General features: G+C 41.9%; 1 protein-coding gene across 2 annotated transcripts; it reads right to left on the bottom strand.

Moving 5' to 3' along the window:
- Positions 1 to 3110: 3110 nt before the first annotated feature.
- LOC149316597 (2-5A-dependent ribonuclease-like) lies at positions 3111 to 20001 on the bottom strand. 2 transcript variants are annotated; one of them, XM_089518734.1, is made up of 6 exons: positions 18537 to 20001; positions 17011 to 17105; positions 12015 to 12217; positions 9084 to 9219; positions 5842 to 5996; positions 3111 to 3941 (listed from the first exon to the last, which is right to left on the bottom strand). In XM_089518734.1, exons 1-6 carry the CDS (start codon positions 19987 to 19989, stop codon positions 3803 to 3805), a joined length of 2181 nt encoding a protein of 726 aa, XP_089374860.1. In that variant the 5' UTR covers positions 19990 to 20001; the 3' UTR covers positions 3111 to 3802. The 2 variants fall into 2 exon arrangements, with proteins under 2 accessions (XP_089374860.1, XP_089374861.1); XM_089518735.1 differs by lacking the exons at positions 3111 to 3941; positions 5842 to 5996; positions 9084 to 9219 and adding an exon at positions 10470 to 10701.
- Between the last annotated feature and the right edge of the window lie 4506 nt (positions 20002 to 24507).

Below are 24507 nucleotides of genomic sequence, written 5' to 3'. Positions count from 1 at the left end.
CATGGTTTAACATGGCTATGCATATTGAACATGTCAAGGTGGTTTCACAAGAAGTGGATTTGCCATTTCAGGTTTCTTGCACCAACTCTACTTCTCAGAAGTGTGTACTTAGTCAAGGGACTTTGATTTTTTTTCACTGCACATGAGTTTGTAAAAATCAGAGCAGCTAACATTGGCCATGCCTGAGAGGCTTGCTGATATCAATATCACCATCACCATCATCACCATCATTGTCACAACAAGGGAGACTTGTTAGCATTAAAAGCACAAAAAATACACCAAAACCACACTTTGGAAGGTGACACTCTCTCAACTTCAGAAGCTGACTCAAATCACATCATCACCACACTATCATTGTCGAAGCAAGGGACAATTGTTAGCATTAAAAGCATCAAAAATACACAGAAAAGGCACTTTAAAATGCACTTTAAAAATACAGTTTAAAAAATACAGCTTAAAAATGCACTTTAAAAATACAGTTTAAAAAATACAGCTTAAAATGCACTTTAAAAATACAGCTTTAAAATGCACTTTAAAATACAGTTTAAAAAATACACCTTAAAAATGCACTTTAAAAATACAGCTTTAAAATGCACTTTAGAATACAGTTTAAAAAATACAGCTTAAAATGCACTTTAAAAATACAGTTTAAAAATACAGCTTAAAAATGCACTTTAAAAATATAGTTTAAAAATACAGCTTAAAATGTACTTTAAAAATACAGCTTAAAAATACAGCTTAAAATGCACTTTAAAAATACAGTTTAAAAATACAGCTTAAAATGCACTTTAAAAATACAGCTTTAAAATGCACTTTAAAATACAGTTTAAAAAATACAGCTTAAAATGCACTTTAAAAATACAGTTTAAAAATACAGCTTAAAATGCACTTTAAAAATACAGCTTTAAAATGCACTTTAAAATACAGTTTAAAAAATACAGCTTAAAATGCACTTTAAAAATACAGTTTAAAAATACAGCTTAAAATGCACTTTAAAAATACAGTTTAAAAAACACATACAGTACTTCCTCCTTCTCCTTCTCTTCCTCTTCATCCTCCTCCTCCTCCTCCTCCCTGGCACCAAAAAAGGGCAAAGGAAATGGCCCTTTCCTTTCCCCTCTGGCTGCAGCCCAGCCCAACAGAGGAGGAACTCCTCCTCCTGAGTCTGGCTGGCCAATGGGGGCAGACTGGGGCTGGAACAGCCCCGCCCCCTGCCAGCCCTCACAGGCTCAGGCCTGGAGAACCCAGCCTGAGGAGGAGGAAGTCCTCCTCATTAGCCCTGCGTGCAGCTCTGCAAGGGCCAGCAAAGGCAACCTCATCCACCCGGGACAAGGAGGAAACCGTGCAGGGACGCCCCCTAGTGGTCAAAACCCGGGATTGTCCCACCCCCAGCCGGCTTATGGCAACCCTACACTCATTGGATATTTATCCATACGTCTGATCGGCGTTTCTTCGTCCCTCGTGGTACCCATCAATCAAACTATTATCTATATGTCTCCAAACTGTCTCTGTATTACTTCCTTTTACTTGAGTCAAAGCAGGGACCATTTCAGTGTTGTTGCATTCCAGAGTCAAGGATTTGACATGACCTTATGTCCTGGCAACCCTTGCCCTCAATACATTTTAGTATTATAATTTGCAGCTCCTGAGCATAATAAAAATCTCAATTTTAAACAACTTTCTTTATTCCCCTCTTTTTTATATATAAAATACAATCTTATTTTGTTTTTCTTTTAAAAATTATAAAACGATGTTAGAACATGAATCAAAGCACAAACTTTAGTCATAGGTTCGGTCTTATATGTATATATAATTTGTCACATTGGGGACCCAAAGAACCAGAAAGCCGGTACCATTAGCATACCCAGAAGAGCTTGGACCTGTGATACTTGAGTAGTTACACCAATAAATACTCGTGTTCACCATACAGAGCCATGTGGTTTTGGAACTGAGATGATTTTGAAAGAGAGGGGATCCTTTTATTCGAAATGTGTCCAAGCCTCCTGACACACTTAAAAGTAGATGTCTGGAGCTCCATCCCGAGGTCAGGTGCTCAGGGATCATATTTTGTTCTGTTGGCCTTTCTGTGAAGCTCTTTGGGGCTCATGGGTTGGCTTTTTAATCAATGTATATTTGGCGCACCCATTGAGTTAACCATTTAAGCAAATAATTTAATTAAGTAAATTAACCATCACCAGATTTACTGCATTTACATTAGGCTATGAAACAAAATCTTAATAACAATAGCCAGTCTACATTATAAAGATAAAACAGTGAAGAATGCAAAAATTGTCCTAAAATGAATAAAAATAACCCAAAACATCAGGCAAAACAAGGTGGTCTTTTAGCAACACATTTATGGACAACTCCGTTCTATCACCTTCTTGGGAAAAAAACTTTTCTCCCGTCTTTGAAGATGTCCCAAAACAAATGCGATTCATGCCTTCATTATTTATCTCCTTGTTTCTTAAATTAGAGAACCAGATATTCTAAACAGGATGCAAAAACGTGGATTTTGCTTCAAGGTAAATAGAACAACGAAGCAGAAAGTGTATCAGATATAAATTCTGCATAGCACAGAAGCTGAGGCACAATTCATAAGGCGACACAGAGAGACAATTTAAGGCAGCAAATATCCCTCTGAGAGCAAACATCAAAGCTGCTAATGAACATTGCTTCAAGTGAGCAAGGTTCATGCAGCTAACACATGACAATCCATTGAAAGACTAGATGCAGACAGTCTCTCCGACTCTAAATACTGAGTGCACTTAGTGGCATCACTAGAGGTGTGCGGACCATACCTAAGGGGTGTGACACCACTTCTTAAACATCTACTTTTTTTGCAGAAATGGCCTGTGACACTTTCTTCTATCCTTTTAAAATACTGAAGAGATGGTGTGAGTGGGGAAAGGCTAAGTGGAAGGAGAAAGGAGAGACCCCAGGTTTTTTAAAAATAATAATCTGTTTTTAAAAAGTAAAAATTAAATTTGTAAAAAATATTTTAAAATATATTCTTTTAAAATGTTATTATTATTATTATTATTATTATTATACTTTATATAGCGCTGTAGATGAAAGAAATCACATTTTACCAAATTTTCACTTTAACCACATGAAACTATAGACATTTAGGCTGCGCATTTGATGTTGTAATTTAAAAGTATAATTTTAAATTTTGCAAGTTGTTTATGTCACAAGTATTACCATTACATACAGTGATATCTGAGAATTATGACTTATGAACAACATTGGTCCAAAAAACCAATACTAAGTATATGGTTTTTTATGGGAGGAGGTGAACTGGGGAGGGGGGGTGACACCATCAGTTACCTTACTGGGTGACGCCAACCCTTGTGACTCCACTGAGTGCACTGAAACATTGACTTTACTTCATGGAGCATCTTCACAGAATGATTAAAGACTGAAGAAATACAGAAGCAACACCTGCAGGAATCAAGTGCTGATTATGATGAAACAAAAATATTTGCAAGTTTACCCTCAAAACGAAAGGGTGCCTCCGCACATCGGCAGCTCATAAAAAGAGTATTAAATGTTTCATCCCTGTATTAGTAAAAAGAGTAGCATTTCAGTTTGTCAGCATCATCGGTAACAGAAAACGGTGCAGTGTACGGAAAAAACATTTTTGCATAGAACACATTCATGCAATTTTTGCCCCCCAAAATATTCTTAGAAATCTTAGGGAAAAAAATCATTGTCCAGGGGAGGCAAATCTTTTGGGGGGAAATTATTCCTGCACATGAAAAAACAAGCAAAGATTTACGTTCTTCATTGCTGATCACCATTACAACTGAGAAGGGGTTTGAGCATTTGGGAAATGCTTATCATATTGTATATTATACAATCTGCGATAGACATATATTGTTAAATTTGGAAAGAGGTTGAGAAAATAGTCTGCAGGCTCCTTGACTATGCTCTTCACCCTGAAATGACAGAAAACATGGATCTTTTTATCATAAACATGTAAATGAGCACCAATTAGATTTTTATTTTTATTTTTTAAAAAATAAGTGTGACAATGAAAGGGTTTTACAGATTTGTCAACATAATTGCCAGTATACAAATACCAATTTCCTATGTTATTCTGTGTTTATATTAGTACTTAAAGTCAGTTCTTCTGATTTCAGAAGGCATGGCAAACCATTAGCACTGTCATACTCACAGAATCATAAACTTGGCATTGTCAATAGATTCTGACTTAAAAAATGAGAGAGCTTCTTCTGATCTTTATTTACCATTTCCAAAGCAACATATTTCAGGGCAGAACTAGATATTACATAATCATGGGATGGCTTTTATATCAGAGGGGTTGTTCTAATCTATGGGGTGTGGAATGTAGTTTTTAATGTATGCAATTATATATATATATATATATATATATATATATATAATTTGATATTTTTAATTTTTTTTTTAACTTTTATTGTAAAATCTTCTAAAATGTTTTTATTTGTGAGCCACCTTGGGTCCCTTTTTGGGAGAAAGGCGGCATGAAAATGAAATAAATAAATAAATATTATTGCACATTTGCAGCTAGTGCTGAAGTGCCAGCCCTAGGTCTGTAACCTAGTCACTGTAACTTCCAGTGCAACTCTACTAGTGGCATGGTGTCATGGCGAATTTATTTGAAATGCATTCAAAGCACGCAGAGTTTAATCTCCAGTCTTTTAGCATGGGTTATTCACACTGCTGACAATGTGAATCTTTTTTTGTTTAATGCTCAGGGGGGAAAAAACAATATCGATTATTTTGGGTTAAGTGGATTTTTGAGCAACCTCCCCCCCCCCTCCCCAACTTAATTGGGTGAATTTGGGATGCATGTGAACAACAGAGATTCAACTTGGATTCATCCTAGATTATTTTCACCATCTGAATAACCCCTTAGTGAGATGCAATGTTCTGCCTGCACAGTTTCACTTGGGCTACTGCTGCCCATGAACTGACTTGTTTGAAGAGGCAGCCATTTGCAGATGGGGGATCATACAGTATCAAGTTCTACCTCTGTAGCCAAGAGAGAAAAAACAGTAGCTGTCACCTCTGACTTTAGATCTCTAGTAAAGAAATGACTGCCCTTTGCTCTTGGCTGGTGCCAGCTGCCCTATACATTCCACTAACCACAAAATGGTTGCCAACTGGCCAAAGGAGTGCATGACAGCCTATAGTGCTACAAATCATAACTGATTTGCCTTCCATTTGATAGGCCCAGCCTTCTTGGTTTTAGGGCTTATTCAGATGGTGAACATAATCCCGGTAGAATATGGCTTGAATCTTTGTTGTTTTGAATGCATCCAGTTAAATTGGAGGGCAGCTGCTAAAAAACCTGCTTAACCCGGGATAATCGATCTTGGATTTTTCCCCCCTGAGTTTTCCTAAAAGATTCACATTGTTGGCTGTATGAATAACTGATGTGAATAGACCCGGGATAAACCGGGATAAAACTTTGCATGCCTTGAATGGGTTTCAAATATGCTTGCGTCGTTGACTCCATCTTTATTTGCAGTGCTAACATGTGTGAGCAACAGAACTCGCAGGGAAGCACAGAGATGTGGTTCTGATAAAAAAAAATAGTGAGTGAACAACAAATCGGGAATGTGTGGGTGAGATTATTTGCATAGCTGCGCTAATAAAAACAATGTCTGAATAGGGCCCTAGTCATCCTATCTATAAAACAACATTCCATAGCCTACTTATAGGTGGGATGTTCAGCACTTGCTTGTTATTTGCTGGTACTGGGTGCAACATGAATGAAAAAAGGGAAATTAACTTATTAGCATGTCTTATCACAGAGCAGCTACGAATATAAAGAAAACAGCAGTCACTTACTCTTCTTCCTTCTCTTTCAAGTGTTCACCGGTATGCCTGATTAGTTTCAGTAAATCTGTCACACAGTTTTCATAATTTTTCTTTGGTCTGTTTTTCTTTTTCTTGTCCCTTTCACTAAAAGGATCAGCCATACAGTCTAGAACCTCTTTGTGTATCTAAAAGAGATTTAAATCCTTTTAATTATTTTATTCAACAAGGTTTGCCCTTCATAAAGGGATTTTCTCTCTGTGTAGGTCAAAACATAGTCAAAACACAGACATGTAATTGCAAGCATAGTCAAAAAGAACAATGCTAATGAAAACTGTTAAGAGAAAACTATTATGAGGGACAAGCCACCTGCAAAATGCAGGAAAAATTTATCAGCTGCCTTGAAACATTCCAGGAAGGGGCAGGAATTAACAGTCCTAAAGCTTATGGAAACTGCATTGGAAGGCAAAAACTTGCAGTGTTGTAATTACATTGCTGTAGAAAACAAGGAAAGGAAATTAGGAAGACACTTACTAACCAACAATGAACAACTTTATCTTCCAAACTGTGGGGCTGGTGATTTCCAAATGCTGGCCTAGGCTTATTTATACAAGCAAGTGACTATCTCAGAAAGATAACATGTAAATAATGCATTGGATCCACCTGCTGGATGGACACAATCTGGAAAAGCTGGAGCTAAGAAGGAAAATTGATTTAAAATGCCAATAGATATACAGAAAACAAGGGAAATCTCAAGACACACTTAACCCCTTAGGGACAACAGTGTTCAATTTAAAAACCCACATGCTTCCTTCATCAATAACAATTTAACATAACCTATCCAATTATAACTCTGCAAATGGATTTTATCAGTCACTCAGAATTGGAAATCATTGGAAATCATTTTTCAGTGAATGGTCTGTAAAAATGTTTGATGCATCCAGAGTTTCTCTTTTTTTAAAATTTTGAATGACAATCTATGATATGTGTTCAAATCTATCTGGAAGTTTTTCCTGTGTATAATACGCTACATGAACAGGCAATAATATAAGTCACCCTCTTAGTACAATAATTGGAGTGTTATGCAATTATCCGAGGGATGTTTGTAAGAATAGAGGACACATGGAGCACCCATTATACCTTTAATGTCCCTGCAAATCACTATTACTGGATTTTCTTTCTATTTTGCATCCAAGTGGCTGAATCCAAACTAATCTGGAAGCTTGAAGACAGTTCACACAATCATCTCACCAAACCCACAGCTTCCGCCTTATCTCACTACAGCCTGCGGCCCTCTCCTACTCCGCAAAGATGAATGATAAAGAGAATAGCTACACTGCAGTCTTGAAGATCAAGATGGGAGCAAGGACACTGATGACCTAAGGACCCTCAGAGTAGGGTCACAATAACAACAACAACAACCAGTTGCAGGATGTTACTGTGCAAGGAATCAGAGTAGAGCAGGGTTTGTAAGGCTGATGTGACTAATGACTGGAATTTAGAGGAGATTGGTGGTGGTGGTGAGGCACTTCCATTTTGCTAGACCCGGATGAGACGTAGACACACCTACATCATTTGTTGATGGTAGAGGCTCTTGATCCACACTTTGTGCAGCAGCAGAATTTCTGGTGGAATTTCTGCAGAATTTCTAGCTGTCTGCTGTTACTACCATCAGTAGTAATAGGAGAGAGGAATCCCCAGTTTTTTAGAACACGCAAAGAAAATGGATGCAAAACTTGTTCCATAGGGACTCTTCTCTCCTCACACCTGGCCTGCATTCATCATTTCCCCAGCCTTCTCCCCAGCTGTCAGTCATATGTACAACATTCATGACAGGGAAGCGTGTCCCTGTTGGTGCTCTTGGACATCTCAGCGGCTTTCGATACCATAGACCATGGTATCCTTCTGGGGCGCCTGGCAGAGGTGGGAATCGGGGGCACTGCGCTTCAGTGGTTCCGGTCCTACCTCTCCGGGAGGTCCCAGATGGTGCAGCTGGGAGACGTGTGCTCCGATGAGAGGGCCCTTAAAACTGGGGTCCCTCAAGGAGCCATTCTGTCTCCCATGCTATTTAACATCTACATGAAACCGCTGGGAGAGATCATCCGGAGACATGGGGCGCGGGGTTATCAGTACGCTGATGACACCCAGATTATCTTCTCTATGTCTCCGACTGATGCAGTGACTGAGGATGGCGTCTCTCCTCTCGTGGCCTGTCTGGAGTCAGTAATGGGCTGGATGAGGGAAAACCGACTCAAGCTGAATCCAGAGAAAACGGAGGTACTCGTGATAGGTTCCCCTGGTCCAGGAATGACGGTGGTTCCACCTGTCCTGAACGGGGTCACGCTCTCTGTGAAGGACTCCGTGCGCAGTCTGGGGGTGCTTCTTGACTCGTCCCTTCACCTGACTGCTCAGGTGAATGCGACGGTCAAGAGCACCTGTTATCAGCTTCGGCTTATTCGCCAGCTGCGCCCATACCTGGCCCAGAGGGACCTTGAAACTGTGGTACATGCCCTGGTAACCTCGAGATTGGATTTCTGCAATGGACTCTACATGGGACAGCCCTTATACCAAACCCGGAAGCTCCAAATGGTGCAGAACATGGCAGCTAGGCTGGTCACTGGCACGTCCAGGACCAGCCATATAACACCGGTTTTAAAAAACCTCCATTGGCTGCCCATTCGCTTCCGGGCGCAATATAAGGTGTTGGTGATGACCTATAAAGTCCTAAATGGCTTGGGCCCAGGATACCTGAAGGACCGCCTCTCCCCGTACATTCCGCCTCGCACCCTCAGAACATCTGGGCAGCAACTACTTAGGGTTCCCGGGGCGAGACTATCCTCCACCTCTAGGAGGTCCTTTTCCATCGCCGCCCCGGCCCTTTGGAATACGCTGCCCATAGAGCTCCGCTCAGTTACCTCCCTGGCCCAATTCAAACAGGATTTGAAAACCTACCTGTTTCAAATAGCATTCCCCGATTAAGTCCTCACAGGCCCCCCCGCCGCACAGGCCGCACAGGCAATGGATTGGCTAACCCGGGGGCTTTTGTTTTTGTCTTTGTTTTCGTTCTGTTTTGATTTTGTTTATTGTGTGATTTATGTAATTTTTGGTATGGTTTTAACTTGTATATTGTGTATTTTAACTGTTGTAAACCGCCCTGATCTTACGGAAGGGCGGTATACAAATAAAATGTTTATTTATTTATTTATTATTAAACCAGGCTATGACAGGAATGTATTACTAGAAATGTCAGCTGACAACCGGCCTGAACAACTTACTTTTTCAGTCCAGTCCTTGAAAGGATGCTCCTCTTGATTCAAAGCCTTCAGAATCTCACTGTCTTCATTGTGGTGCTTAGTATTCCTCGTCTTAATATCACTTTCATTCCCAACATCTCTTAAGAACCTGTACTTCCTGTCAAAGTAAAGGCAAACTGATGATGCTTTGCATTTTGGTGAGGCAGTCATTCTGAGCTCTGAATCTTTATCAAAACAGGTCTCTTTCCGTCCTCATTGTGTGGCTGCTGAAACTTCAGAACCCTAATGATGTGTTTAAACAAATAAGTGGAGTCACTAATTCCTAAAACATCCAGATAAAATTGCTTCTTCCCAACAATAAATCTATCCCTCTGTCAGATATTTTATTTACAGTGCTCAGTATCACAATTTGTCACCTTATGGTTTTGGAGATTAGCTGCATTTGATGTTTAAAAAAACCAATACTTCCAATCAAGAGTATTTTAATAGCCAATGTATAGTGTTGGATATATCATATTTTGCAATTGTGCTCCATATCAAGCCAAATTACTGTTCCGTTAGTTAGTACAATACAGGTTGAGTAGGGTTCCCATATCCCGCCTGGGGGCGGGACTTTCCCGATTTGGGGCGGGTCTGCACGGTCCCGCCCCGGTTTGGCCCCGCCCCCGGGACTCCCCCCCCAGCGAGTCCTCCAGGCTTGGCTGGGGCTTGGAGGACGTCTGTCTTCCAAGCCCCAGCCATGCCCTGGGGGCTCCTCCGCGATCGCGGAGTCCTCCAGGCATGGCTGGGGCTTGGAGGACGTCTGTCTTCCAAGCCCCAGCCATGCCAGGGGGCTCCTCCGCGATCGCGGAGTCCTCCAGGCTTGGCTGGGGCTTGGAGGACGGCTGAAGCCAAGCCCCAAACCTCTGCCTGGCTGCCTCCGTCTCTGGGGGGGGGGGAATCCCGGGGGTGGGGGCAAAACGGCGACGGAGGCAGCCAGGCAGGGGAAAGAGCCTTTCCTCTTTCTCCTCCTCCTCTTCTTCTGCCTTCTTTTCTTCCTCCCCTTCTTCCTCCTCCTCTTCTTCTTCTTTCTCCTCCTCTTCCTCCCCTTCTTCTTCATCTTTTTCGTCCTCTTCTTCTTCCTCCTCTCCTCCTCCTCCTCCTCCTCCTCTTCTTCCTCCCCTTCTTCCTCTTCCTTCTTCCTCCTCTTCTTCATCTTCTTCCTCCTCCTCTTCTTCTCCATCTCTTCTTCTCCTCCTCCTCTTCCTCCCCTTCTTCCTCCCCTTCTTCCTCTTCCTTCTTCCTCCCTTTCCTCCTCTTCTTCATCTTCTTTCTCCTCCTCTTCTTCTCCATCTCTTCTTCTCCTCCTCCCCTTCTTCCTCCCCTTCTTCCTCTTCCTTCTTCCTCCTTTTCCTCCTCTCCTTCATCTTCTTTCTCCTCTTCTTCTCCATCTCTTCTTCTCCTCCTCCTCTTCCTCCCCTTCTTCCTCCTCCTCTTCTTCTTCTCCTCTTCCTCCTCCTCTGCCTTTTCCACTCTTCGTCCTCTTCAATGCCCAAATATGCTGTTTGGAATGGGGGGGGGGGAGGTTAGCCAGAAAGGGAAGTACATTTCTGCCATCTGTCTAGGAACAATGCCAAAATGTCCTCCATTTTGATCATGCCTAAGAAACATGCATTTATATTAACATTTTTTAAAAAATCATCATTTTTTTTGCGTGTCCTCCATTTTTAAAAAATGTGTCCTACATTTGAAAATTTTGTCCTACTTTTGTCCTACATTTGTCCCAGTTTGGAGGTCCAGAATTATGGCAACCCTAAGGTTGAGTAACCCTTATCTGGAATACTGAAACCCCAAGTACTCCCAAATCCAAAACCTTTTGAGCTACAACACAAGTAGTGTAGTACATACCTGTATTATTTGAAATGCTGGAGAGAAATGTGGCTGGAGAGAGAGACAAGGCTCTCTTAAATGGCAGGAATCGACACCTCCCACCATTTTATATATTTTCAATCACTCTCCAGCCTAATTACATCTCATTATGTATATTCAAATACAAGTATTCCAAAAAAATTTAAAAATCCAAAATACAGAACACTTCTGCTGCCAAGCATTTTGGATAAGAAATACTCTACCTGCATTACCATCATCTAGCTTTTTCCCAGCTTTTAATCAATATTGTTTAAAGTGGATTATCTGAAAGATTAAACCTGGGCAATTCTGGATGTAAAGCATATACTCATTTATATATTTAAAAACAAAATGGGTGGGAGGAGGGTGCGGTTGCCTTAATCAGGCAGCAGCTAAACTGCTGGCCTTGCTGCTGCTGAATATATGTAATTTCCTTCTGTTTCAGGAGATTATCACACCAGCCCCTTTTCTCACTGTAGTCACGGAACTAAAATAAAATGGTAACATACCACATATAGAGCAGCCATCTCCAACTCCCTCTCATTTGCATGACCAGGCCTGCTGCTCCCATCATGTTGTCTTCCAACCCTCTCCAATAACCCTGACCTCCCTCCCTTATGCTCTACCCAACATGCCTTTAGTTTTTGTTTTTTCCCCAAATTTTTTGTGCTTTTCCGGAACGCGACAACTGCAATTTAAACATTTAACATTTTTTAAAACTTCAACTGAAGCTGTATTGTGAGCAAAACCAGATAAAACAAATAAAAAGACTAGCGAGGGGGAGGAGGGGACAGTGAAACCACACGACTGGCAATCACACAAGTGCCCTGGGAATGACTTTCCATACCAAGGGCATCGCGGGAAAACGAAAGCTTAACACAGTACTTGTCAGTGGAGGTAGTTTACCTTCAGATGGTAGTCATCAAAAGTGTTGAATGATTAATTAACATGCATGTGTTTGGAAAATGTTCCAAAGTCTTAACGCAATAATCAGGGTAAGGAAGTTTAAGAGATAGATCAGATACATTTGTTTCTAAAGGCTTCCAGTATTTCTTTGGCACTTACATCTGCTTGGTCCAAAAATAAGGATGGTGTATCAAGTGTTTCAGTTTATCAGAGAGTGGGATACTTTCATCAAGGGTGTTCAGGCTTCTTCTGAGATCTTCCACTTCCATATGATCATCCACATCTACTGGGCACTCTGTGGGCAAGTCTTCAAAGTGGGCTCTGCCCCTCATTGCAACATATACAACCAGCCTTTCAAGATCCTGTGTGATACAACAAATGTTTATTGCCTTCTCCAGGAAAACATCTTCACTTCAAAATGAGCAAGGAAAGCTTATCCATTCTTTTTCTTCAGAGATCAGAAGGGTTACTTTTTTGGACCAGCTACCACAACCATTGGCTGGAGAATTCTGGGAGATAATAGTAAAGAAAAGGAACTTTCCCCTTCTCTCTTTGTTTAAATTGTGTTTGCCTGGCAGCATTCCCTCACTTATTCCTGCCACCAGCACTCTTTTCACTGAGTAAGGGAAACATCAAGATCTGTGGGGTTTTACCCAGGAGTTTATCACACGGGAGGAATTTCTCTTAATTTTGAATGAAGAGAAAAGTGGGGCCAGAATGCATTCACATGAATTCGCTAGTTCAGCAAATTTACATGAATTCGAATTGTGTTCGAACTGACTTCCCATTGCTCGAAAATAGCTTGCCATTGCCCGAAATTGCGTGCGATAATCTCTCACGCAAAAACGTGAAACCCCTGATTGCCTTCAGATTGCCATTGGGTTATACTTCCAATTTCCCTTGTCTAATAACGTCCTCAGGAGAGCAGGAGAACAATGATCTGCAAGTATGGACACAGTAAGTTGTGCTTTTGTTAGAATCCTAATGTATTCTATCAGATGTATTGTAACTGTGGATGCTGGGGGGATGGGTTGCGCTTTAGCTTGGCTTTAGAGATAGTGATATGTAGTGCTAGGATGGACCAGGTGTGGGCTATCTGGTGTCCTTGAGGATCTGGCTCGCAGAGGCTGGGAATGCAGTTTCGTTTCTGTGAGAAGAGCAGCTCAGAGAAAAGGAATGGAGGATGGGAACTAGTGAAGGGAAGGAGGGGTCCTGTTGTGGGGGCTTTTGCTAGGGGTGGAGTAGTTTGGCTCAGGGGGAAATTTATGCATTGGTTTGGCTGGGAGGGGTCATTCTCAGCTAACTGTCAGAGTGCGAGACCAGAATCCTGGACAATCAACCAGTCGGCTTGATTGACAAATCAACAGCACTTTATTGATAGTTCCAGAATCAGCAATTTGTTTCCCTTGAACTTGTATGCATGTATTTGCCTTCAAGTTCCCTGTCAACTTATAGTGACCCTATGAAGTTCACAAAATACGCAGAAGTGATTTTGCCAACCCCTTTCTCTGAAATATAGCCTAGAGCACCTAGTTGGCAGTTTCTCATCCAAGTACTAACCAGGGCTGATCCTGCTTAACTTCCAAGATCAGACAGGTTCAGACAGGAGCTGGTGGTTTTAGGCTATTTAGGGCCACTTCCTTTGATCTTTCATTCAAATCATGATGCATCTGGCAGGCATGGGAAGGGCTCCTTAAATGTCAAAAATATAAAGTCAACCCTTAGCTTTCAAATTATGAAACTCAAACTGGTTTAAAATTAAAGATAAGGAATGAGGAGGTAAATCCAATAGGCAATATAAAGAGGACTAATTTTCTTTGTTGCTACATGCCTTCAAGTTGACTGATACATGGTGATGTGATCATATAGGTGCGTTACAGACCGCCCTCAAGCGGGCGGTCTGCCACCGCTGCCATTTGCTGCGGAGGGAAGCCCCAGCGGCCAAACCGCGAGGCTTCCCGGCGCAGCGAAAAAGGAGCGCCAAAATGGCGCTCCTTTTCAAAACGCAGAAGTGGCACCGCGAGGGGCAAAACGCGCCCTCGCAGCATCACTTCCGCCATGACATGTCTGGACACTATGCGTCCAAGATGTCAAAATTGCGGCACCCATGTGGATGGGCGCCGCCATTTATGATGCGCTCCGCGCGTGTTGGGGCCAGGGCCGGTTAGGCACGGGCAACTCTTCCTAACCCTACCACGCCACTTCCTAACCCTAGCACGCACGGAGCGCGTCGTAAGTGGCAGTTTGTAACCCGCCAAAGTTTTCTTCGCAAGATTTATTCAGAATAAATTTTTCAGTGCCTTTCTCTTAGGCTGAAAGACTGTGACTTGCACAAAGTGGCTCAGTGGTTGAGCAGGGCATCAAACCCTGGTCTCCTAGGGCCTGAACAAACAGGCCAAAATAAAGCTGATTTGGGTCACTTTGGAGGTATGCTTTTTAAATGACACATGCATCTTAAGAGTCCAGAAGCTGCGCCAAAGCTGTCGTCCAGTCCTTAGGACTGGTGCATGGCTTTGGCATAGCTTCTAGCTTCTTAGGACGCATGCATTATTTAAACAGCATAAACCTCCAAAGTGACCCGAAGCAGCTTTATTTTGGCTAGTCTGTTCTGGCCCCTAGAGTCCTAATCCAATGTTCAAGGCACCCCACCCCACTGACTCTCAGCATTACAGAGTCTAGAATATACTACCAAGGGACAATCGTCACCCATGTTTTCCACGCAGATGCCAAGGTGATGTCAAATGAACTATCACTTTCATAAAAAATAAATCCTGTTTTATCTCTGTAGAAGACACAGACAAATACTCTGATGGACAGGACTCAGTAGTAGAGAAATTCCAGCCTCTGTATTCAGTAGGCAGGCTGCCAGGTAATGAAAAATTAAGTTGTTTTGCTGGATTCTGTGGTTTTAATGTGATGGGAATTTTGTTATTACATTTTTCTCCATGGCATGGTCTTCAGCATCACACATACAAGTGTCCAGGACAGATGCTTTTGGAAAGTTCACAAATGGGACATGAAGACTATGGCTATCCCCTATTTGTTTCCATGATCTGATGTTCAATATAGTATTGATTCACAGGAATTTAGTTCTTGGCACTGTCTGAAAAGTTAGCACATTAAAGCAGACTGGCAAGCAGTACAGTAAAACAAGACTCCTTTGAAGTATGTTCCCTTTCTGTCTACAAAAGAGTGTCAGGGATGTTCATCCTCTATTTATCCTTTTGATTTATCCTTTTGTAAAGACATAGTTAACTTACATGTAATAGTAATCATGTTGTAATGAACCTTAACATCCTTTGGACTATCACTTTGTTGCCATTACATGCTTTCTTAGAAAAGTTTGGCTTTGTTATTCATTTTATTGTATTTTAATATATCTATGTAAATGTCAACTTCAATTAAAGAAAGTAAGAACATTCATCTTTGAGTAGTGTTAAAAAGCTACTGTACTTGGACAAGGCAGATGGGTTCAAACTACCATAACCTGTACATACTACACAATTATAGCGCTGTATTCCACTTTAACTGCCATGGCTGTAGAGTCCTGGGGTTTGTAGTTTGGTCAGAGGTTCAAGAGGAACTCCCTGGCTGAGAATTCCAAATACCCCTCCCTAAACTACAAATCCCAGGATTCCATAGGAGATTCCACTATGAGGTGGAATTGTAGTGCTATAATTGTGTAGTGTGGATGGGCCCATCACAAAGCTATCTTTGCCAGTCTCTCTATCTGGACCTCAATTACTTTATGGCGGGTTACAGACCACCGAAAAGCGACAGCCTGCACCCGCCCCTTTCCCAGCCGGATTGGGGCCTCAGCAGCCAGAGCAGCAGCCACTGAGGCCCTGATCCACCGCTTTCCAGGCCGCAGGGAAGCGGCAAAAGGCCCCTTCCCCGCAGCCTGGAAAGGGGTGTCCTTGGGGCTTCAAGCCCCAAAGACACCCCGCGCCAGTGAGGAGGAGGAGAAAGGGCTGCTTGGCCCCTTTCTCCTCTGCGTCGCTGGGCGCAGCCGTCTGAAGGCTGCGCCCAGCGACACAAACGGCAAAAGGAGCTCCATTTTGGAGCTCCTTTTGCGGCCGGGGAAGGGGTGCACTATGCGCCCTGGCGCAGCGTGATGACGTCACGTCCGCGCCGCCCCGTATAGAGGCGGCGTGGTTGTGACGTCGTAATGGCGGCGGCCGTGTGGAATGGCCGCCACCATTTTGTGCGCACTCCGCGCATGCTAGGGTTGGGGGTGTCCGGAAAGGACGTCCCTTTCTAACCCCAGCACGCACAGAGCGCACACTTTTAGGCCTGTTTGTAACGGGACCATATCTGTTCATGATGGGGAAAATGGATTAACACCATATACTGTACAATTTCTTGATCTCTTTAGACAAAGTGTACAATAATTATCCTGGCTCTGAATATGATGGTTTTATTAGCTATTACAGCTAGTAGCTATTAACAGATCTATTCTTCAAATGCTTGTCTAGTCTTAAATAGAACGTTCTAAGACAGTATGCACCATCAAATATCTTGCTTTAGGGACTTCTATAAGTTACCTATGTTTGTCTAGTTTTTTTAAAAGAATGTAATAATCCAAATACAGCTACTTCAAAGATTTATTTAAATAAAACATGATACTGGCAGTCCTGACACTGAGTCTTTTTTTCACTTGCTTCACAGTTACTTCCATTTTCCTTGAGATACAACCCCAAGATCTCTTTCCTGTGTACTCAACAACAAACTGAAACTCCACTAAAGCATAGTTGTGGTTTAATTATTTTGTTTCAATGCACAATACCTTATACGCTTATCTATGGGGAATCTCATTCACAATTTTGTTGTCCTGTCATCCAAACCTAAGAGAGCCTTTCTGAGTATTTCAATGCCTACTTGTGATTTCACCACATCTGCAACCTTGGTTATTTTATTATTCACCCTGACCATGTGATTTATGAATTGATCTAATAATGTGCAGATCATGGGAGGATTCCTCTTTGTACTTCTTTTAGTTAAGAAGAGGTTTTCCCTACTTTCTATTTCTATTACTTAAGCAGTTATCATGAGAGAATTGTTATGCAAGAATCGACAAACAAGGATGTTAAACCATCAATAGAAATGTCTGCAGAAGACATTATGTATGTAATGTTATTTAAAAAAAAATCCATACCTTCAGATCTCTTTGGATTATACAGTCCTTCTCGTCTTCATCAATTAATTTTCTACTTTTATCAAAATCTGCCAGGAAAACTTTTCCAGCAAAATCTATCAAAATAAAAAATTTAAGAAACAGCATGAAACGGCCCTGTCTTCTATGTACAAGAATAAGCTTCAAAACAAAGAACAATTTAATCATCTCACAAAGGCAAATGCCCCACTTTTTAAAAAAAATTCTGATCTCTAATGCTTGCTCATTCCTGGAGTGTAGTTCCACTAATACCTAAATTCCACTAATACCTAAATTCCATACACACCCAGGATGGCACCACACAATATGTATGGTTGCTTGATTCTTACTTCTGAGTGTTTTATTTTATCAGGTAAAACCAGGGGCAGGGCAGGGAAGATCAATTGTCCCTGACTTAGAAACTAGGGATGAACTAGCTCTCTAACAGGAGTGCCTGTTATCAGCTTCGGCTGATACGCCAGCTGCACCCTTTCCTGAAATTCAGGGACCTTGAGACCGTAGTACATGCGCTGATAACCTCACGCCTTGATTTCTGTAATGCACTCTACATGGGGCTACCCTCATGCTTGGTCCGGAAACTTCAATTAGTTCAGAACATGGCAGCCAGACTGGTCTCTGGTACATCCAGAAGAGACCATATAACACCGATCTTAAGATCACTTCATTGGCTGCCCATCAGTTTCCAGGCCCAGTACAAGGTGTTGGTTATCACCTTTAAAGCCCTAAATGGCTTGGGTCCAACCTATCTTCGGGACCGCCTCCTTCCTAATAATAATAATAATAATAATAATAATAATAATGGTTTATTTATATTTTCCCGCCTCTCCCAAGTGGATCCTCAGGGGGAAATTGGTCATCATCCTCCCCGCACACTTAGATCCTCGGGGAAAAATTTGTTACAGCCTTGTAAAACAAGGCTGTCAGTGACCTCCCAGATGACCTTCTCAGCTGTTGCTCCTAGATTGTGGAATGGCCTGCTGGACAAGATCCGTCATATTACCACTCTAAACAGCTTTTAAAAAGCTATAAAGATGGATCTCTTCTGGCAGGCCTTTCCTGAATAGTTCTCTGGTCATCGGAAGGAAAATCTAACTGCTGACCTCCGACTTCACCACAGTTATTGTATTGTTTTTTAAGTATGTTTTATGTTTTTAATTCCACACTGTTTAATTGTCTTTTAAGGGGGGGGGTTGAGGGTTTGGACTGTATATTTTAACTTTGTAAGCTGCCCCAATTGCTTTTTGTAGAGAGGCGAGATATAAATAAATATTATTATTATTATTATTATTATTATTATTATTACCTGGAGAATGTGTTTATGTCATTTTCTTATTTTAGAGGTAAATTAGAATTTGGATAGGGTTTCAAGTAATGTGAGAATTATGAAATCTCATCCTTAAGCTCCAGACTTAGGGTATAGTAGTGATCTGTTCAGTTCAGTGGAACTGATAAGTGCAGAGAACCAGGGTTTCAGTTGGATTGATTATAAAATATAACAAGATTGATACCTATCAAAATGTTACTTGGATGCAGATCCTGATGGCCAAATCCAAATCCATGCAATTCCTTCACTGCCAGAAACAGTGCTTCAAGAATAACGTTGCTCTTTATGGCTCCATTGTCTGCTGTGCTGAAGTACTCCTCAAGGTTCTGCTCACACAAGGAGAGGCACAAATAGAGACAGGCTTTTCGTTCTTCCCATCCACAAAACTTTGCCAGATGTTGGCTGGTGTGGCATTTTTCAAAGCAGGCTTTCTCTCGCCCTGCATTTTCTGCATCAGTACAGAATATCTTAACAGCAACTTCTTTTCCATCATAGAACCCCAGGTAGACACCTCCCTGTGAGTTTTCCTGGATTCTAAAATGAAGATCCATGGAAAACTTGAGTTTTCCAATCATAAGACAACTTTTTCTATAGAGGTCTTGGAGCTTGTCTCCCCAACGTCTGCTGGTGGTTGCGCACTGTTTCTTAGGTTGATGTGAACTAGCCATGGCACCATACTGTTGAAGCAGATCTGCCATTTTGTCATTGTAATTTGTACTGGCAATCTCAATGAGGTTTCCAATTTCTGCCCTTGCACCATTCTCACAAAGCATTTGGGCTATTTCACAATTGTTCTTCTCAACAGCTACCCTCAGTGCTGTTTTATGCTGTTTGTCAAAGGCATTTACGTCAACTTCACCTTTTTCCAATATAGCCTGCACCAGGTCTTGGCTCTGTTTTTCAACTGCAAGGATTAGGGTAGTTTTGTCATACTCATCCTTTCTTGTTACATCAACCCCACATTTTAAAAGGAAAAGGGCTATTTCTTCTTTGTTTCTGCCCCACTTCTTGTACTCTAAGAAAGCATGCACTAGTGCATTCCTGTGCCTATTGTCACAGATATTTACATTGGCATCCATTTCATCAGCAAGGATTCTGACAATGTTGATATGGCCATGTCGGGCAGCAAACATTAGGGCTGTTTCTCCACCTTTACGAAGTTTCTTTTTTGCCTCATGGACAACCCTACAGAAATTGACATTTGCACCCTTCGTATACAAGTATCTCAAGGCTTCCTCTTTCCCATGCCATGCAGCCTCCAGGAATGCTGTGTAGCCATTATCATCATATTCGTCTATTTTTGAACCTTGATCAAGAAAGAGCTCCAAAAGTTTTACATTACCTATTATCCCTGCTATAATAAAAGGAGTAGCACCATTATCCCTCTTAGCATGTGGATTGGCCCCTTTAGCAAGTAGAAGGCGGACAATCTCTTCCTTATTTCCCTGCACAGCACTATGGAGGGCTGTCCAGCCATGATTCACCTTAGAATTAATATCTGCACCTTCTTCCAATAACTGATGGATGGTCTCAAGTGATCCATTTCGTACAGCAGTGTTTAGTTTCAGTGCCATCAATTTTTCCGTAGAGGACTCGGAGGGCTCCTGATGGTGATGATGGTTGTAGTGGCTCCCCATAACTTCCAAATATATTGCAAGAACAAACACAAATACTTCAATACTCTAATGACTTCAGAAGTCTGGATTCATAGAAGAGCTTTTCACAGATGGGGTCAGGTTCCCAGGGGCCAGATCATGCTGTAACACACAGTGAATTCAGATATTTTTAGTGATAAAGAGTTGAACAATGAAGGTGCTTCAGTAGGGAAAAACATCTTCATCACAAGAACATGACATAGATTTCATTCTTCATATACAGTATATGTGTGTGCTTGTGTGTGTGTGGGCATTTGAGTGAGTGCATTCACCTGTTTGGAAAAGAAAAACAATAACTCATTTGATTAATCTAAATACAAATTTGCGGATTTGACTTTTGTGGATTTGATTTGAGTAATATCTTCTCTTTAAGAGGCTTTAAGTCCTCCAGCACAACTCTGTCAGAAGCTGACCATAGAGTTGTGCTGGAAAAACTAGAAGTTCCAAGAGAAGACACTTCTCTAGGCATTTATAGATCCTCTAGTATGATTCTATGGTCAACATCTGGCAGATGTTGACCACAGAGTTGTACTGCAGGACTTGGAGATTCCTAGAGAAGTGTCCTCTTAGGTAAAAGGTGTTTTTTGTTATTTGCAGCTTTCCCACATTCATGGGGGTCCTTCACCCTTACCCTCAGCAAATGTGGAGGGAGTACTGTACTTTATAACTGTTCTTTGTGTTTTCACAATGAAAACAGACCCCATTCAGTTCTGTCCCTCTTTTCAGTTGACTGGCTCAAAACAACAGTGGTAATTTTGGAGTCGTTTCACTCAGATCAAAATTAGAGGAGGGAGGGACTTGCTCAGTTTTCTGTAAATAAATTAGTATATCTAAAGCCACGTATGTTTTAAACCATACTCTGTAAAAGCTACATATTTAGGGAAATGGAGAGAGAGAAGAGAAGTGAAAGAAAAATGTTTAAGGGGCAGAATGGGTAGTAATCTACTGGCAACTTGTGATTCATATTAGGAGACATTTTACTGACTTCATTACATTAGAAATTAGAGTGTACCTGGTGCAAAGAGAATTCATAATTATGTTCTAAACAAGAGAAAGCAAAATAAGACTCACAGAGTAACAAATATGGCGATAATTATAATAATTATTTTAAAAATCAATGAAATGCTCTCACACAACATACAAGAACTAAACGATTCCCTCCCTTAACTAGGGAATGGTGGCGGCGGCAGCGGGGTTTGGATTCACTACCTAAAGACAATGAACACACACAGTTTCACATACACAGCCTAGAAGAACCTAATTCATATAAATAATCAGAGGAAAGGAAATGGGATTCACTGCCTAAACATGACACATACAGCATCACACAGAGAGAAAAGGCTAAGAAAGAAATAACTTAAGACAGCAAAATATGGTGGTAATTTTTTTAAAAAAGAATTCATGGCAGGATGAAAGTGTAATGAAAAACCATTGAGAAAGAGAGGGATAAACAAAGGAGAAAGGATGTCAATCACCCAAACAACTGAACACTGAAAAGATGAAACTGGTTCCTCCGGCTACAGAACAATGTAGCAGAGAGGAAGAAGGAAGTGCAATGCAAATATGTTTTACATATCCAGCCATAGCTGTGTTGGTGTACAGCAAAGTACAGTATCATCCCAAATCCACAAGGCGGTGATACCTTTATCGGAACAACCAAAATTCACATTATATATGTTGCAGGCTTTCAAAGCCCCACTGGCTTCTTCATCAGGCAAAGGTGTTAAAAATGATACAGAAGGGGAAGAAATTGAAGTTCGTCATAGCCCTGCATTTGGTCAAGATGTAGTTGTTGTCCTCAGTTCAAGGTTATAGAAGGGTATTCATGCAGGTAGATCCCTTCTACCTCTGGCCATCTAGCTGCTGGGTGATTCAATCTGATTTAGTGAACTCTCATCTGGTTCAGTGGTGGATCTGTCAGACATTCTTCCTTTATTTAACTTCCCTCCTCCCCCACCCTGGAAAATGTTGTAACCTAAAAACCTAAAAGAGGATCTGGCTACTTTTCTATTTGATCTACCCCTCCTTCTACTTAGGCTGCATCCACACTGCAGAAATAACCCAGTTTGACACCGCTTTAACTGCCCCAAACCTCGTGCTATGCAATTCTGGGCTCTGTAGTTTTGTGAGACATTTAGCCTTCTCTGTCAGAGAGCTCTGGTGCCAGAATAAACAACAGTGTCCAGAATTGCATAGCACTGAGTGATGGCAGTTAAAGGGCTGTCAAACTGGATTATTTCTGCACTGTGGATATGGTCTTAAGTTTCTAAAGCTCAGAGACCCCACCTCAGAAAGCAGTTAGAGGAGGCACATAGTTCCAGTATCAATAAGGCAGCAGGTTTTATTCTGAAAGAGAAAGAGGCTATGGTTCAGCACCTTAGACATATCTTTTGAAATCTGAACTAAAACCCAGAGCACATTCAAGTGATACCAGAGTCAACAGTGTCTGTTGACAGGAAGCCTCAGCTGAAGACCAGCTCTGGTGTTTATCACACGGAGATGTTTGGACCTTTTTGCAGCTTATTTCCAACGTGCAGATTCACGCTAAAACGTGATGAGTTATCTCACGCGACTGCTTTCCATGGGGGGTTCTTACGAGGCACTTCTGCATTCAATTTGCACTCACTCCTCATTTTGGTGAATTTGGAAACAAGCGAATTCACCAAAATCTGCTTCTAAGCTCACTTCGATTTCATTTCAAATTGGTCTGGTGTGGAAGATCACTCTGATGTCGCCCCCCCTTGGCCCCCTGCGTCATGCTCTTTCATCCCCCTCCTCCTCCTTCATGCCATCTCGTCCTCTCTGCCACCCTGCGACCTATGCCATCATCCCCTGACTGCTCCTTCATTCCGATCCTGGCCCCAATGACGCCCTGAAACCTATCCCATCACCCCCTGACTGCTCCTTCATCCAAATCCTGGCCCCAGTGATCCCCTGCAACCTATCCCATCATCCCCTGACTGCTCCTTCATCCCAATCCTGGCCCGTGACCCTGTGCGACCTATCCCATCACCCCCTGACTGCTCCTTCATCCAGATCCTGACCCCAGTGGCCCCCTGCAACCTATCCCATCACCCCCTGACTGCTCCTTCATCCAGATCCTGGCCCCAGTGGCCTCCTGCGATCCATCCCATCAACCCCTGACTGCTCCTTCACGCCGATGAAGGATGACAGCTAAGGAGGGGTCAGGGAAGGAGGACAGGGTCCAGAGCCCCACTGAGCATGCGCAAGGGTGCCGATTCGAATCGTTGAACCCTCAAAGTGTGTTCCGATATGGTAATACAATGTGCACTCACCACACTTTGCTTGAATCCGCATCACATGACTTGTCTGGAATCAAACTCACTCTGCTTCCCCCTCGATTCAGAATGGCAACAGAAAGGCAACCAGGTGTGGTAAAACAACACGTTTTAATGTGAATTTGCATTGCTAGACAGGAGTGATATGATCCAGATCTGGTATGAAAAAACATCATGTTTCGCATTGCTAGAACAGGAGTGAATGCGGATCTGAGCTTCAAACCCCCCACATGTGATAAGGCCCTTTGATTCTCTTGGCTTCTGAGGAAAGCTTGCATTTGCCTCGGAACAAAACAGAACCATCCAAAGGGTGTCAACTGCACATTTCCATCCCTTCAAACTAAATCTTGTTTTGGTTGTTTTATCTGTTTTGATTGGCTGAAATCTGTTTCTGGAGTTGAATAATGGGGAGGGGGGAGCACTTAGACCCTTTTCCTGGACAAGGAAAACTGAGGTCCAAAACACATTGCAGAAACAATCCAGTTTGAGACCACTTTATCTGCCCTGGCTCAGTGCTAGGGGAAACCTTGGAACTGTAGTTTATCAGAAATCTCTGACAGAGAAGGCTCAATGTCTCACAAAACTAAAGTCCTCAAAATTCCCTACCATTCAGCCAGGGCAGTTAAAGAGGTCTCAGAATGAATTATTTCTGCAGTATGATCTTGAACCTGATCTCACACAGAGAATGAACTCCATAAAGTGGAGCCCTGCTTACCTAGTTTCAGACAAAAAGAGTAACTGAGGCTCCATCAGAAGAGACAAGCAGATCACTTTCTCTCCCCTGCTCCATAATCCAATCACTAAATTTCACTTACTGTCAAACAGATGTTTCTCTTCTTCCTTTCCTCTTTAATATTTGACACAAGTACTCCCGATGGCACAACACCTAGGCAAAGAGGAGAGAATAATAATGATGCAAACAGAACTGAGACAACACAGGTTGCTATCAAACACTGGAGAGAAACAAAACCAATGTTCGAGGCAGGGAAGTGAAAATGAGTCTTCAGGAAAGAAGGAGGGGTTTTGATTTTTTAATATATATTTTTGAGATGGTGTTTTGAGTTGGTTGCACTTTCAGTTTTAGCACAGTCTGGAACAGCAGCTGTAGCAACATCTATGTAGTAAAGAGAATGTAACTGACAAGCTATCATGCAGTATGTGAAATAGCTGCAAGAAACATCAGGATGTATTAAGTCACTTT

This window comes from Sceloporus occidentalis, unplaced genomic scaffold, assembly GCF_023333645.1.
Source record: "Sceloporus occidentalis isolate IW3139 unplaced genomic scaffold, rSceOcc1.0.p SCAF_3, whole genome shotgun sequence".
Taxonomy (NCBI): Eukaryota; Metazoa; Chordata; class Lepidosauria; order Squamata; family Phrynosomatidae; genus Sceloporus; species Sceloporus occidentalis.
Note: the sequence above shows the minus strand (reverse complement) of the source record. Positions and strands in the feature narration are given on the sequence as shown.

Coding starts and splice junctions, on each gene's coding strand:
- LOC149316597 (XM_089518734.1), bottom strand. CDS start 19,989: ATGGGGAGCCACTACAACCATCATCACCATCAGGAGCCCTCCGAGTCC. Junction 9,220..12,014: donor TATTTTTGGACCAAGCAGAT/GTAAGTGCCAAA, acceptor TTACTTTGACAG/GAAGTACAGGTTCTTAAGAG. Junction 3,942..5,841: donor TTGAAAGAGAAGGAAGAAGA/GTAAGTGACTGC, acceptor CTGTCATTTCAG/GGTGAAGAGCATAGTCAAGG.